The 16,294-nt window shown below is 52.3% G+C and overlaps 2 protein-coding genes and 1 long non-coding RNA gene across 6 annotated transcripts in view; 2 read left to right on the forward strand and 1 right to left on the reverse strand.

The window, feature by feature from the left end:
- Window positions 1-2,547: 2,547 nt before the first annotated feature.
- On the reverse strand, window positions 2,548-10,190 carry PTGR3 (prostaglandin reductase 3). Of its 3 annotated transcripts, none has more exons than XM_020877322.2 (2): window positions 9,852-10,190; window positions 2,548-3,609 (listed from the first exon to the last, which is right to left on the reverse strand). In XM_020877322.2, the coding sequence occupies exons 1-2, from the start codon at window positions 10,058-10,060 to the stop codon at window positions 2,685-2,687; spliced, it is 1,134 nt and encodes a 377-aa protein (XP_020732981.1). In that variant the 5' UTR covers window positions 10,061-10,190; the 3' UTR covers window positions 2,548-2,684. The 3 variants fall into 3 exon arrangements, with proteins under 3 accessions (XP_020732981.1, XP_020732980.2, XP_020732982.2); XM_020877321.2 differs by lacking the exon at window positions 9,852-10,190 and adding an exon at window positions 9,432-9,736; XM_020877323.2 differs by lacking the exon at window positions 9,852-10,190 and adding an exon at window positions 4,486-4,592.
- Window positions 5,389-8,393, forward strand: LOC139030407 (uncharacterized). The gene is made up of 2 exons (XR_011482780.1): window positions 5,389-5,964; window positions 7,959-8,393. It is a non-coding gene; the product is annotated as an uncharacterized lncRNA (long non-coding RNA).
- A 43-nt stretch (window positions 10,191-10,233) lies between the features above and the next one.
- TSHZ1 (teashirt zinc finger homeobox 1) overlaps window positions 10,234-16,294 on the forward strand; it is an 82,653-nt gene continuing 76,592 nt past the window's right edge. The window contains exons 1-2 of one of the 2 annotated variants that reach the window (XM_070452983.1): window positions 10,234-10,861; window positions 12,323-12,923. In XM_070452983.1, coding sequence (XP_070309084.1) covers window positions 12,884-12,923 — 40 coding nt within the window. In that variant the 5' untranslated portion in view covers window positions 10,234-10,861; window positions 12,323-12,883. Of the gene's footprint in view, window positions 10,862-11,810; window positions 12,924-16,294 lie in introns of those variants that run through there. The other variant, XM_070452982.1, reaches the window with a different exon arrangement.

Here is a 16,294-nt window from a genome sequence, read left to right on the forward strand (position 1 = left end):
ATCTGCCCAGCCGGGGACCTCCAGGCTGATGTGCAGAGAAGGCCACCCTGAGAACCCAGAAATAATTCATCCACCAGGATCGTTCAGCCCCGGCCCCGTCTCTAAAACAAAGACTGACAATTGCCCTGAATTATGGATGTACTTTTTGTGATATGTAATACAGTTCAGAAGAAAGGCGGCGAGAGGATCGCACCATTTCACCTCCCATTAGAGGCTGGGCTTGAACGATAATCCCAGAAGATGAAACTGATGCTGAACTATGACCCTCAATTTACAAATCATTTTTCAGAAGAATAAAAAAGAAGTTTAAACATATTTTTGGCATTATCTGAATGGGCGGAATCTTTCATGCTTGTTTTCTAAGAATAAATGAAAACAGTATGCACTGTAGTTTCTTAGTTTGGGAAGAGACAGAACATGAGGTTTTCAGATTATATTTTATTTTAAACCTGGTTGTTTGAATTTTTTTTTTTTACATAGCTGAATTTAGTGTATGCCTTCAAAACATAATAAATTTCTATTCTGTAGCTTCAGGGATCCATCCGTTAAAATGTTGGTCTTTCATCTTTATTACTCTCCCATTAAAATGAAAGAAACCGGGACGCACTTCAGTTTAGAAGAAGCAATTTAGTTGGCAATGTCCTTACTACTCAAGTCTTGACAGAGGGAGAAAGCCCATGATTGCTTAGACTTCACACATCTGTCTGCCTAGGACACAACTAAGCCTATCAGACAGAGACTACCTTACAGTGAATAATATTCTCTGATGAGCTGATTTGATGACAACGTTGCTCCACTCCCAGCCATTCCCTTGCAGTTACATTCATAAAACCTGTCCCCTCCCCTTTGTTTGCTTGGGCCTCTAAAAGGGAGGCAAAGTCCCCTTCGGTTTCGCTACAGCTGTTAGGTCTGAGCGGGACAGATTAATAACGGAGCAGCACACTGGCCTGGCTTCTCTGGTGCCCTGCACTAGTAACCCTTTGCTATAATGAGGACGCAAAGAGCCTCCCATCGGGCTGTTACCCTTCTTCATAACTCAAAAGCGTCACGGTGGCAATAGCCTCCGGTGCTATTTGTCTTTAGTGCAGTTGTGACACTCCGGCATGATCCATAATTTGGCAACTATTTACCGTGACATTTCCCTTCAGTGCAGCCATAACATTCAGTGAAGCCATTATTTGGCCCCATTTACCATATAAATTGTATTGTTGTGCATGCATGCTAGCAGCTACATTAGGTACCTGAAAATGAGTAAATCTTGTAAAATAGATCCTAACAGCTATTCAGCGGTAGGACTGCCTTGCTCCTCAGACAGAAAGAGAGAAAAATTAAATGCGGTCACCAAGTTTCCTCGAATATCTCTAATCGCGTGTCTATTTGTTTAGCATGTTAGAGATGCTGAAACCCAAGGCTCTGAAAAACAGTCTGGTGGGTGTGGCTTCATTAGAAAGGCAGGATGGGGTTCCCACCTCAGTGATGAAAACCAGAGCAGCCTTTGGGGAGCTGAGGAAGGTGGGGACGAAGATGGATCAGCTGTGGGCTTGATTCAGAGGGGAAGGCGCGGGACTGGTTACCTTCACGGGGGTTACATCTGGTGATGGTGACAAGAAGCATCTTGTCCCAACAGGCCACGTGGAGAACTGAAATGGGACAGGCATCAGTGATGGCTACTCTGCTTCCACGATCAGAGAGAAAACCCACCTTCCCAAGGTCTCAGATGTGAAGCAAACGCACACTCAGTTTAGGTCGCTTCAGTCCCTGCTTTGCAGGATACTGTCTGACACACCCCAGTAGGCAGATGAAGGGCGCTGTTCCGCATCCACAGCGCTTTCCCCGTACGGCCCGTGTTTGTTACGCTGACTCTCACTGTGGATGGAGGATACCCTTCTTCACTTCCCGTGCATGTATTAAATTTTTAAAGTCTCCCGAATCTCTAGTTTCCCTTTACCAAACCTGCTCTTTTGTCTATATAAGTTTTCAACATTACTTTGCTTCTTAAAGGAAGAGAGAAATTTTCCATTCCATACATGCCTCACCAGCATGATTGTGTATAAAATCATTAAATAAAGAGATACTTCTTTAAAAGAGGTCTGTGCTCATTTAATTTTCTTTTTCTAATGACCTAACAGAGTCAGAGTTTTGGGAGAATCCCTCCAAATTTCTATTTACAGAATTGGCTGGTAATTTATGGAAGGAGAAGGGCCATTTCCTGAGAATATGGACTCTGAGAACTGACTGACTTTTGCTCTCCCTCTCATGTATTAACAACTTGTTAGCATTATACCAAAATCTCCCATAGCAAAGAACTCATGAACTATTTTCAAGCCTGATTTTAAAATCTCATCAAGTTGAAGACATGCTGATTTGATCAGATCTTGCATCAGGAATTAATTTAGTTCCCTGGAACAATAAAATCTGGAATGAGACTGTCCATGAGCAAAGAACTGAATGTAAAGGTTTTACCTCTGTGCCATGGAGGGAAGTTTTATTAGCACTTTTTTTGGCAAGGGAAAGCAAAAAAAAAAAAGGAAGCAAAGAAAAGAGAGAGACCTATTCATTAAACTTTACTTTTGTTTTAAAAAAATATTATCTCCATTACCAACTAAAAATAAATTGATTTGAGTAGTTCTGGGGCATAAAATGCCCATTTTCTTTCTCCTTTTATTTATGCCATTGTTCTGCTTTTATAGCTTACTGTTGACAGAGGGAGGTAATTCAACGACAATTTTCCCAGTGTTTTTTCTCATGTACATATAATCGACGGCCCGGAAGACCGACTCCAGGCTGGTAAACCTGCCCTCTGTAGACAGACCCCCGGTGTCCACCTCACAAACCAGCTCGCCACCCGCATACATCTTGAGCAAGTGGTCCATGGCACCTCGAAACTCGGGAAGGTAATGGTTCAAGAAGAAGCCCTGGATGCTGGCAGATTTCTTCAGCAGTTTGGCTGGAAGTGTTCCTGCTTTCACGGGCGACAGGCCAGTAGGAGTCTGGTAGCCAGAGACGAACCCGATCACCATCAAGCGCCCTCGGGTAGCCAAAGCGTCCACGGCCAAGTCAAACATGGCTCCCCCGACAGACTCGTACACCACGTCCACACCTTGGGGGTACTCCTGCCTCAGGACGGCACCCACATGCTCCGCGTTATAGTTGATGGGCCGGTCGCAGCCAACAGACTTCAGAAAAGCACACTTCTCGGCAGAAGAGCACGTCCCAATGACATGGCACTTGGCTTTCTTTGCGAGCTGGACGGCGAACTGGCCGGTGCCCCCGGCTGCCGCGGTCACCAGGACTGTCTTCCCTTCCGACAGCCCCCCGAGCGCTTTCAGGCTGAGGTAGGCTGTGGTCCCACTCACCAGGAGCGTGAGATACTCGGGTTTCAGGGCCGGCACTGGGATGGCGACCCTGGCGGGCACCACTGTGTACTCAGCGAAGGAGCCAGGAGCCATGTAGGCCACGGCCTGGCCGACCGTGTATGCGGCGCTGGCAGACAGGCCCAAGGCCACCACCTCGCCCATACCTTCGAAGCCCGCGTCGAAGGGGGTCTTCACGGAAGGGTCGTAGCGGCCAGCTGAATAGTTGATGTCAGATGCATTGACACCAACAAATCTGGAGGAAAACAAACATACAAACACATTCAGGTGCTTTCTTTGTCATCGCTTTTTCCATTCCTCTAATTCTGGTAACCGTGGAGGGTGGTGAAGCTGCTATCTATTCTGACAGAATTCAAAGAAAAAAAAACACCCAAAACTCTTGATATGCATTCAAAAAAAAGAAAGAAAGAAATCAAACAAATGCGAGCTCAACAGTGATTCTGTATCAGAGTTTTGGTATATTGTAGTCTTTCATTAGTTTAGGAGTAATTTCACATCCCTCTAAACAGCAGGTTATTTATTTCATACGCCATTAATTCCCTTTCTCTTTCTTTCAAAAGAGAGGAAAAAAAATTCAGGAAGGCTTCATACACAAACTTCATTGGAGCTATGAGTTGGAAATTAATTGGTCTCTTAACAAAGATGTTAAAAACAACAGTGGGATAAAATATATTCAAAGAGGTAGACTTGTATTGATTCTGGCAACAATTTAACACTTCAGATAATAATAGTAATGACAATGATATTATTAAAGATTGATGTAATGTGCAAGGTCACTGGATGTTACACGTTACTGCAGGGGTTGTTTCAAACAGTGTGAGAGAGGCTGCAGCAAATTTTCCTTCTGATGTAACTGTGTCCAGTGTGAAAATATGCATTTTGATTAATTGAACAAAAATTGTCTCATAAGGGTAGAGAGATTTTTAAGGAACATCCAACATTTTACAGTCTTTCCCAGATGAAAAGGAAAGCAAATCGACACTATATTTTCCCTCAACAAGAAGCAGAGACATACTTGATTAATACCAGATGATTATTTTCACTTTGGTATCCAGAGTCAATTTAATTGCCAGGCTGGTATTTTTACCAGCTTTTTTTCATCTCAGTATACCTCATAACAAAAATATCCTGATACATAAGGAAAAAAGTCATCTTCCTAAGGATGTCCGGACGTGGCTGAGACACACAGCTGGAGGACCCTAAAGATGCCATTTCCACCTGTAATGAAAGGAAAAGGTTCGGGGATCTGGTGGCAGGGGGAAACTGGTAAGTAGGTCTCATGTTAAAATTATTTACTTTTAATTTAACTTAAACCCCAAACTGCCTCGCACAAGGATCCACTTCCACTGTATATATAGACAATACTTTGCCCTCCTAAATGCACACTTAAGACGGTGCCCAGCATACACGACTGGACACTCTACATATCTTATCAACAGAAATAAGAAAGCAGGAAACTCTCCTTCGGGCGGGCCCAGCAGCTTTCAGAAGTTACCAGACACAAGGCCTCACAATCACCTTACAGGATTCCATACCCAAACAGGACACAGTAATAAGAAGCGGGAATAATGGATTGTGGTGGGCTCTCATTTGGCATTTAATGCCAAGATGCCCACGTTCCATCTTTTGGGTGGGGGAGGGCCGGGCATCTTTCCTTTCACTTTGCCGAGTTCTCCAGGCCTGGCCTAGTGTCCTGAGCGCGTGCTTCAGGACCTCAGGGAAGGCAGCAGTGGAGCCTAGTCGGGTGCCTCTGGATGCCAGATCGCTGGTTCTGGAAGGCCGGCTGCAGGACGGCTGGCGGGGGCGGGGAGGTGGGCTGTGCTTACAGGTGGGGGCCAGGGCGGGTAGCCTGCTCTGTTCTCCTCGCGCAGGATTAGGCTCGCCCTTCCCGAGGCCTTCGCCCCTCCCGTCTTGCCCCCGCAACCCCACCCCACCGCGCTGGCGTTTCTGTCTTTTCAACCACAGAGGCTCTTCCCTTGCGGGAGCCCCCGCCTTGGACTCGGCCCCTCGGGTCACCCTCACCTCCAAACCGGAGCGAACTGGGGGGAGGGGGCTGGCAAGCGGGAAGGGCTGCTGGAGAAAAAGGCAGCCCCATCACCGCCCCCGCCCCGCACCGCCGCCCGGGGCTGTGGTTGCCACTTCCAGGCGGGAGGCGGCGGACCGAGCAGGGCGCACGCCTGGGAGACCAGCGGCGGCGGGGCGAGGGCACCGGCGCAGAGGGGGCCTCGAGGGCCCGTGTGCGCGCGCGCGTTGGGGGGCAGGGTGGGCTCTGCCGGGAGCTCGGCGCTTGCAGCCCACCAGCGGCAGCTTGAGCTCACCAAGGGGGCTTTGCTTAAAAACCCAAATCAGACATGGCGGTGGAGCCCGGCCAGCGCTGGAGCGTGGGCCGGAGACCACAGGGCCCGCCCCGCGCCAGGTCCACGTCCCCGCTCCCTGCGGCGCCCTTGTTGCGCCCGGGCCAGCCTGCAGGGCGCCAGAAACCCGCGCTTCTTGGACGGTCTCCCCTCGCAAGTGCCCGGCCTCCACCGACTACCCGGCCGGTGCCGTCGTCCCGCGGCCTCTCCACCGCCACCACGGACAGATGCGATCCGTGAGTCCGACTCCCGGAGCGGGCTGCAGTCGCGCGGGTCGCCGCCCAGGCCCGCGACCGTGACCTCAGCCTCCCTGGGCCAAGCCGGGATCCCGGCGGGCGCGTCCAGTCCGCACCGGCCGCCGAGCTCGGGCTCAGCGGCGATCGAGTGCCAGGGGAGCCCCGGGCACGCGGCGCTCCTGAGAACATCGGCCTCGCGACAGAAGCCGCCGGCGGCCAGACCGTGACCTTGCCCTCGCAGGCACCCCCATTTTTCGTGTCTCTTCACCCCACCCTGCAGTCTTCTAAATCGCCTGCGTCGTTGGTGAAGGAATCCTGAGTTTGTACTCGACTCTGCACACCTCCCCCTCTCCAGGGTCGTCCCTCTGGTTGCGGGCCCCCACCTCTCCCTGAACCCCCGCTTTGACGCGGCGCCGCCACCGCGTCTGGTGGGGACCCGCCACTGCCCGGACGTGCCTTGGTTCTTACCTGGGCTTTGGGAAGAGGATTGGGAGTGGGAGCCGGCGCCTTCAGCTCCATCAGAAACAAGTTCAAGAGCGGCAGGCGCGGTGGGCAGGGGTCCGGGTTTGGGGAACAGCGTACAGAAAGGGCGAGTGAGCGAGAAAAAGAAGACGCGCTAGGGAGGATGCGTGCATTTGGAGACTACCCTGTACTCCTTTAAACTACGTGCTTTTAATGAGTCCAGGGGTCTAACGATCCGACAGGCAGACCCATGCAAAAGACAAAAATCGAGGAGCCCCGGGGAAAAGAACGGGATGTTTGGGGCTCTCCCCAAATATATACCCTTCCAGAGTCACTCGGTTTATTTACACTAAAAAGCGATGAGCCCTTTCGTCATGTTTATTGTGAAACAGTGCAGCGGTCCGAGGGGAGGCAATGGGTTTCCTGTTAACAAAAATCAAACCCGAAGACTCAAGTCCAGAGCAAAACCTTCAATACTGGGAGACAAAGTCTGCCAAACCAGACCTTCCTTAAAAAAAAGAAAGGAAGGAAGAAAGAAAGAAAGAAAAAGGGATAAAGAAAAGAAAAGGAAGAATGAAGGGGAAAAAAAATCTCGGCCTGGAGAATGAGCAGGAATAGTTACCCTCCCGTGAGCAACAAACGGTTTATCAAAAATGCCCTCCCCATCCCCCACCTTCTCTGTGCCGGTCCTACAAACTCTCTGCTCCATTAACTTACATTTGAACAGAAAATCGTTAGAATTATTTGGAAACGAAATAATGTGGCAGCATCTTGCAAAAAAAGAAAAATCTAAAAATAGTGCGTGAACTGAACCAGAGGGAGTCGGAGTCTTTCCCCCTTTATTTTCTTCTCTTTTCTGAGGAGGGAAGCAGGGTTTCCTCGGATGTTAGAAAGCAGAAGGCCAGAAGTGGATAAAGGAAAGGCGTGGACACGTTTTAGGATTCTAGGTCCCCTTCTCACACCTTTCCTAAATGATAAACTTGATTATGCTAAATCGATGTCTTAAAAAGCACCTCCGTCACTGTGAATAAAGAATTTGTATTTTCTGTTAAAATGGAAAGACACGTGCAAAAGGTTCTGCTGAAAGAGAAAGTCAGAGGGAGCACAATTAAACACCCCCCTCCCCAGACACCTTTCCAAACAGGTGAATATGGGCTGAATCCATTCACCCCGGAGCAGATTATGATTATTATTATGATGATAAAAATGAGAAGCTCTTGCACAGAATTTTCAGGCAGTTGACACTGTTCAGGGCGATTTGGTCTGGGGTTAAAATGAACTAACCTGTAGTGAAGTATTCTTTAAAAAAAAAATCGGTAAAATGCCACTCTTACTGACAACGTTTGCTAGAATAAAGGACCTTCCCACAGTTTGGGGGGTAGGAGCAGATTTTCCAGCAGAGTCAGGAGAGGGACAGGCAGAGGTCCGCCCCCTCCCCACAAGCAGAAAACGCGCCCCCTTCTTTTGTGGCGGATTTCAAGGTAGAAGTTAGAGGTCAAGCGGTGACTATAAATATCCTATTTATATTAAAGGGATTCTTGGCATCTGTGGACGGAAGATAGAGGCGTGGATCTTAAAGCAACCCAAGTTGACTGCATCCAACATGGCAGACGGCGCTCCAGAACTCCGACCGACCACCCAGTTCGGGGACCGGCCCTGGTGACCCAGCGCGGGGAAGGGGCACACACCCTGCGGAGCTGGTGCCCCGCAGGCGGGTAGGGCCGGTCCTGCGGGCAGAAACACCTCCACGGCGGTGCGGGCGGGGGTCCCTCCGCGCGGCTGCTGGGAGTGCGGGAACTTCACACCTTCCCCTGCCCGCCCCGCTCAGCCGCCCCGTTCCCCACTTCACACCCTGTTTGTAAAAGGTGTTCTTTTCCCAAGCAGCCGTGGTGTGTGCCATCAGGGCTCACCGTTCACAGTGAGCAGTATCAGGGGGAAAAAAAAAGAAAAAGCCTGCGTGAAACTTTGCCTGTTGGGTTTCTTCGGTGGTTTTTTCAATCTGAGTCTCGTCTCATTTCCAGCAAATCACTCATGTGTTTTGTATGTCCTGCGTGAACACTCACCCACCCTTCTTTTCAACTTGGCAGGACGCGCGTCTGGATCTCAACTGCCTTAGCGGTTCCTGGTACTGATGAAGAAATCCTCCGACGCCCGGGGTCCCAGCGGTGCACTTCAGCCCACCGGTTCGGGCGCCCCCTGCCCCCACCCCTTTCCCAGCCTCCACTCAGCCCCACCCTTGGCGCACTTGGTTTCTACCTCTCCAACAGGTTCCCAGAAATTTGACATCCTGGTCAGAATTCCGAAGTCTCCCAGCCAGGTTTGGAAGGCTGATACGAATCTCTAAAAATGGACCGTTTAGTATTGCCCCAAGCTGATTAGATAAGATACACGGTCCTTCAGTCCTCGCCGAGGACCGGGTGATTTCGAGCACACCACTGACAACCTGGTTACAACCAAAAGTTACTTCTCCCTCCGAAAATATTACGCAACCTGAAATATGCAACACTCTCCCCACAGACGGGACTGACCGGGCGGGCGAGCCCCGCTCTCGCCAAGGGGGATGGAGGAAGCGGACGCCCCGCCTGCAAGTCAGGCAGCGAGGGGACCCACCGGCAGAGCCGCGGTCACGGCTCTGCAGAGTGAGGTCCCTTCCCTCTTGTTGCTTCAGCAGTTACTAAGGATTAGTGAGATGGAAACAAATTAAGGTGGGCAGTGTGTAGGTGGAAAAGACAGTCCGAAGGTCGGGCGACGACCCGAGCCTCATCCAGTCTGCAAAACCTGCGGCCATGCCCCCCGCCCCGGCCCCGCCGCCCGGGACGCGCGCCCCGCTGTACACTGCAGGGCACAGACGACAGTCACACACAGCTGACAACACGCAGACGGCACCGGCGAGGTGCACTCCAACACACCCAACGACGGGCTCCACCACAGCCAGGCAGCTGCCAACCTGGAGCGGACAGGAACAGCCAGCGGGGCCCCGGCCTCCTTCCTCCAAAGCACGTTACCTAAACGTCGCGGTTTGTGTCCAGGCTGTTCCCAACTCCACCCTAAAGATTAGGCGATCGCTGGAGCCGTGGGTGCGCGCGGGTGGGCCGGGCAGGGAGCCTCCCCTTCTGGGTCCCGTCGGTTTTATTTCGGGAGCGGGAGGGGGAGGAGGAGGGAGGGCTGGGGGAGGGGAGGGGAATCCCAAATTAAAATAACCCTCCGTTATGAGGACGCTCGGTGCCATCGGATATTCACACCGGCAACAGTCTTATTACGTTCGCCTTCGCCAGATGGCGGCGGGTTCAACTTCCCGGGATCTTGCAAAGTCGGGCTGTGCGCCCGAGCGCGCGCCGGGAGTGGGGACGCCGGCGGGCGCGGGACAGCCCCGGAGCGGCGCGGCGCGGGCCGGGGCCGGGGCGGGGGACGCGCGCCGGGCTCACCGGTTCCGGACGAGGAGGTCTCCGTCCCCGGGGAGTGGCACCGGGCAGTCCCGGCGCAGGGTGACGGCCTCGCGGAAGTTGGGGCTCAGCCGGGTCACCACCAGCTTCTGCATCGCGCTAGGGATGGCCGAGCCCTGGAAGTCCAGGAAGTGGCGGGCGTACGACATGTCCACGATGGCTCGGGTCCCGGCGAGCGCTAGCCTCTGCATGGCCCGCGCCTCTGCCAGCTTTCTGCGCCGCCGTTGGCCGGGGTCGCGCCCAGTCCCGGCCGCTCGGCTCGGCTCGGCTCCGCGCGGCGGGCGGAGCGGGCGGGTCCGCCCCTCCTCCGGCCCGCGCCCTCCCCTCGGCTCCCCCCCCCCCCCCCCACTTCCCCACTACGCTTGGCGCCCGCTCCCCCCTCCGGCACCGCCGCGCGCTGCGCGGGGAGGCCGCGCAGCCCCCGCGGTTCCCGGGCGCGCCACCCCCGGGGTCTGGGCCAGGGGATCGCGGCTGCCCGGGCCGCTGCTCCTTTAATCTTTTTGTTTTGGTTTGAATCTGCTTGGCGCAGACTGGCCAAGGATCCTCTCCACCCTCCCCCTTCCTCCCGGCGCTCGGGAGGCACCGGATATCCCCACCCTCCCCACGGTCTAAAAGCCGGATTTGACTCCTCTAAAAGGGTGAGGGGGGGGCGGCGAGGGCACCCGCGCGTCCCGCGACCGCCGCGGCCCACAGCCGGCGGCAGCCCGGGGCGTCCTCGGAGCTGCGCGGCGCCCGGCGGCCGGCGCAGGCGCCTCCCCTTCCCGTGCGGAGCGTTCACTTCCTTGCAAGGTGGTACGAATCAACCCCGAGCGCGGCCGGGGCGGCGGGGCACGGCCCGGGCCCGGGGCTGGGCGGGGAGCCCTGGGCGCCGGTGCCGGCGCAGGAGCACCCAGCGCCAGGCGGGGGGCGCCCAGGGCATCCTGCGCCCCAGGCTGTTGGCCCTTGTCCTCGCGACGCCTCGCCCGTGCCTTCTTGCCCTTAGTCTGTCCCATGTAAGTTGCACGAACTAAGCCATTTTATTTATTTTGGCTAAGACTTCATGTTTTTCCATAACTGTTTTAAGTGGCCTCTACAAGACTGTTACAGGTTTCCCACTGGGAAAGAAACACAGATACTGGAAACCAGAGGGTCAAATTCCAGAGCACACTAACATCTTAAACTTCTGGGGTGGGGGCTGGGGGTTGGGGTGCCGAGGGCCTTAATGGAACTGGAGACGTTGCCATGATGTATGAGGACCTTTTCTTATAACCCAGCTAGAAAGATCTGCCATTCCATCGTGTCAATTATCTCCCTGTTTGTATTGACCAAATAATCAATTCACGTCTCACAGAGGGGCCAGATTAAATATTTTCCACATTTTTCGTGTGTAATGAGCAAAGTCCATCATTAAATTTTTATTAAAGGAATACATTGTAGTGAAACATGTTTCCTTATTGTCCACTTACCCATTAATTACCACAATATAAAAGCCGCACAGTGCCCCTCCGCAATCACATCTAACCCCCAAACTAGGATTGCAAAAGTGACACAGGTATTTTTATCTCAAATGTCGGACATTCCTCGTCCAAGGGTAGTTTGTGTCCACGTGGGTGCGTGTGTGTGAGTGTACAAGCGGGGGCGGAGGGGGAGACTCGCAGGTTTAAAAATCTGCAGGAACTAGTGTCTACTCAACTTGGCTTATAACACATGGGCTTCACCCACGGTCAGCCGGTGGATTACAATAACAAACCCCTCAATGTCTTTCTCCAACGTGCAATCTTTTATGTTATGCCGTATTAAGATTTCTTTTTTGTGTCATATTGTTTAGCTCGGGGGGGAAAAAAAAGAAAACAAAGCAATTAAAAAGATTGACAGGTATGGTTTGTGAGAGACCTATTTGTAATTGTCAGGGTGACGTTGGCGAGAGGAGGAGGAGTAAAAACTGAAGCCGGAAAAGCAGCTCGATGTGTCTGTCTATCAGTTGAGACTGTCTGAAAGCTCTGCGATCCGAATGTGTGTTATATTTCACTGAAAAGAGGAGCGAGCGAGAGTGCATCTCCTCTCTCCCAGGAGTTTGGGGGGGACCGTCCACGCTTATCTCGCCCACCCAGTGAATGTCTGCTCTTCACCCCTTCGCGCACACTCTCCGGGTTGTTGTTGTTGGCTTTTTTTTTTTTTTTTTTTTAGGAAGGGGGGTGCTTTTTGTGTATTTTTCAAAATTTTTCTGTTGGAAGATCAAGACCGGCCAAAAATCCATGATCAAAATGTGTTTGCATTAGATTTCGCCTCCGAAGAAGCGGCGATCCTGGCGGCACAGCCCCGCGGGGAGCGCGGGGCAGCGAGTGGCGCTCCGGCGGCGGGTGACACTGTTTGATCTGTGACTGTTTGGAAGGTGGAGCAGCGCCTGACATCTCCCCCCGGCGCATGTATGTACGGGGGCTTCACTCCTGTCTTGTTTGCTTTCTTCCTCTTAGACTAAGTGCGGGGAGGAAAAGGACAGCCCGGATCGGCCTCGCCGGCGCACAATGAGCAAGCTGCGACCCGCGCACTAAAAACACTCGCCGCGACCCCCGCACCGCCTGGAGCGAGGGGGAGAGAAAGTTGCGCTCCGAGACTCTCGGCTCGCGGAGGAAGGCGCAGGGCAGCGCCCGCAGCGGCGCCCGGAGGAGCGCCCGCCAGCAGCACCGCGGCGGCGGGGAGGCGGCAGCATGGAGCGCGGGCCGCGGGCCGGCCCTCCGAGCGCCCGCCGCTGCGCCCGCGGCCCGCGCCGGGGATGACTCCGGGCTTGGCGCCCAGGCCCCGCGCGCTCCGCCCGCAGCCCGGCGGCCGGGACGCGGCCCGCGCGGCCGCGGCCGCCGCCTCCTGAGCGGCCCCGGGCGCGGCCGTCCATGCGAGCGGCGCCCCGCGGACCGCGGCGCGCCCGGAGCCCGGAGCCCGCGGGGACGAGGCCAGAGTTGGGCGCGCCGCGGAGTTGCGCCCGGGGCCCCGCGTCCCCGCGCCCCGCGAACTCCGGCTGCGGCTGAGGCCCGAGCAGCATGCCGAGGAGGAAGCAGCAGGCCCCCCGGCGCTCGGCAGGTAACGGGCGCGCGGGCCGCGCCGCGGGGAGCAGGGCCGGGGGGCGCGGCGCAGGGGGCGGGGGGGCCCGGCGGCCGGCGTGCGGGGCGGGGGCGCGGGCGGGGGCGCAGGCGGCGCTCCCCCTCTGGGCCCGGGAGCGAGGCCCGGCCCGCGCTCGGTCGCCGGCGCCCCGGGGCAGCCGTCCGCGTCCCGCCACCTGGGCCGGCGCGCGGAGCGGAGAAAGTTCACGGCGCTCCACGGCGCGGCGAGGAGCCCCGACGGGCTGGGGAGGCCGGGGGAGGCCGGGAGGCCGCCGGAGCTCCTTGCCGCCTCGGGAGGGGGCGTGCGCCGGGCAGACGTAGCTCCTCCGCGGCCTGAGCGCGCTGGGAAAGTCCTCCGGAGGCGAGGAGGCTGAACCTGACACTTGAAATAAGGTCACCGGCCTGGGACGCAAGGAATGCAGTCGGAGGATTTCTCTGGAAAATAGCAGCCTTTAATGTCTTGTGCAAGAGGCTTCTGCCCCCCACGCCCCCCCCCCCCTTTTTTTTATTACCTCTAAAGATGTCTTTTGATCAGGCCAGCACAAGGCAGTGATAGTGCAGAATCTGATTGAACAGAAAAGTTATTTTTCTCTGGAGGAGGAACTGGCAGGAGCTGGTTTTCCTTGTTTTCTGTTTTATTAGAGGATTGCCATCCTTGATTTGATGTGTGATTGATCGCCTGTCATCCGGCGGCCTTTGATCTATTCATTCCTGATAAACATCAATAAATCACTCACCATGGAAACACACATGCTCCTGACAGCTCAGCCACTCTCAGGGCGACTTTTCTCTCTCGCTCCCCCTTTTTCCTGCTCCATTTTAATTTTGTCTCAGAAGTTTTACAGCTGCAGCATCCTCAACTCAGCTCACCTCCTAATCCATGGCTGAGACCCTGGCGTGGGTCGACTGCAGTGCATTTTTCACTGCAGGTCTGAAAATAGCCGGATAGTTCTTTCCGCTGCCTACTGAAGTCTTGTCTCGATTTTGGACACTGTTTATGGAGCTTGGAGTACCACGGATCTGCTAGTGAGTTATCACTAAGTAAGAGAGTAAATCAACTCTCCCCAAGCTGTTGGTGGGGGGGGGGGAGTAATAAAAGGGTGTTTTGTGTTTAAACAAGTGTGACTGTTTGTTGCAGTATAGAATCGAATCTGAATAATTTTTACTGTTACCCTCAGTAATGGGCTCCTGTTCATGTCTCCATAGATGCCTTTTCTAGGGAAGAGTTTAAAGCAGAGGTCATTGCTCCCCCAAATCTCACAAATAATATCCACATGTACAAGGGGTCAAATAAAAGAAGTTAATGACTTCTGTTAGATCCTTGAGAGAAATGCTTGCCAGAGCAGAGGCAACTTTGATGTTCAGCATTCATAGCATAAAATGGACAGAAAGGGGAATGTTTATTTTTTTTTTAATAAAACTTTGAAGAGTGCAGTAAGATACTGCAGAGAGTATGTGCCTCCCTGCTACCCCCTAAATGTATAGCCCCATCCATAAAGACATTCACCCTTTGCTTGTGCTGAAAGTGAGAGGTCTCTTAGCGTTTTTACTACCAGAGGGATCTATATGACAGAAGGTACATTGAAAAGTTGCATTTTGAAAATGACTCGTGGGCACTGAAGAACTTTTGCGGTTAGAGTGCAGTGGATGTTTCTGAGGACAAACAAAATGCTGAGGGAATGAGGTACTGCAACTTTAAATACCACCTTTTTTTTTTTTTTAATAAAAGGTTTGAAAGTTGACAAGGGCATGATGGTGCATGGTAATCCATCCTGGCAGCTCTTACATAAAAACAAGCCGTCAAGGCGACTTTTTTCCAATATTGATTTAATTGTCTGTCTTTTGACAGGCACATATATCATTGGCTTTAATGGTCAATCAAAAGTTGGCAGGCTCAGTGTTTCCATTCTTTCCTCTACACGACATTTGGCATACTTAATCAAAATGCTGCAAAGTGATGGCCGTGAGGAGCTGATGACTGAGTCATCTGCTGTACAGGAACTTGAGAGGGGAAAAAACCCTAAAAAAATGGAGCCAAAATATATTTTAGTTGAGAGGAAATTGAGACATGTTCCAAGTATCCTGTGTTTTGAAGTGAGATTTCAAAAATAGATTCCATACTAAGAGGTCCTGTGTAAGTTTAATTACAGGGTTTATTATCTCTACTCTGATTCCAAGCCTGCAGGACTCTTGTGTTCATTAAATGAGCCATTGTTTAGCTCTTACCCCCCTTACCCATTAAAAAAAAAAAAACAAAACACTACTTAAGGTGGATTCCTAGCAAGATAAAGCTGTTTGCTTTCATCTGAAGTTACTTCCATTAACACACACTGGTTCACACTCACTTATTTTCACTAATATTTATGTTGGCATAAGTCTTCGATGTATTTGTCATGGTTTAGGTGAGAAAATCTTGATTTCCTTCATTTTAAGCATTTAATAGGAATCTTCCACGTTTCTAACGTTCCCTCTGGAAGTAGCCAGAATGCATTTGTAGCTAATATTATTTGTTCATTTTCAGGAAAAGAGAGAGGGCAATTATATACATATGGGAGTCATGCTATTTTCCAAAGTGTTTTTATTATAACATCCTGACTGGCTTCCCCCCCTCCCCTTAAAGCTGCACATTCATTGGGCTGCCTCACTGTTCCATCCGTAACTGATGAGTTTTTCTTTAGAATATCTTAGTGTCAAATAATTGATTGTTTGGTCGCCAGGAAGTTGGTGGGTGACAGATGTAGAATAGCAATACTTCATAGTGATGAGAGAGGAAGGGAAAATTATCTAAATGAATCCTCTTTATATAAAAAAATAAAGAACTACTGCTCAGAGGAAATGGCTCCTTCGTAATGAAGCGGCTTCTTAATTATCAAAAAAGGTAAGGTTGTTTAGCCAGCTTCATTAACAGGCCCCTAATTATCTGTAAACCTGATGGATTTGTGACAGGCGTAACGATTAATGCCGACAAATTCAGTGAGCTGTCAAGTTTGCAGCCCGCTTGATGTAATCACGTTGATATTATACAGTCCCCATAGCCTGTAGTGCAGTATTAACTCAATTTGCTGCTGCAGGTGACAAATGGACTTTGCTACCTGACTAATCATGTCACAGAGACAATACTGCTTAACGACCTCCGTAATCCTGGCTTTGAACTGTGCAATAAAGCCGAGACAGAAAACCAACCACTCAGCTGTTTTTTATTTCTATTTTTTCAATTCTGGAGATCCTAATGGTTGGACTTCCTGTGAGTTAGGCCTGCTGTTCTAAGGGGAAGGGAGAGGCAGCATGTCGAAGCAGCAACCTGGAATAAAAACTTTGTGAAAATCCTCATTTTCAGGTGTGGCAGAAGCT

This window comes from Odocoileus virginianus, chromosome 22 (genome assembly GCF_023699985.2).
Source record: "Odocoileus virginianus isolate 20LAN1187 ecotype Illinois chromosome 22, Ovbor_1.2, whole genome shotgun sequence".
NCBI lineage: Eukaryota > Metazoa > Chordata > Mammalia > Artiodactyla > Cervidae > Odocoileus > Odocoileus virginianus.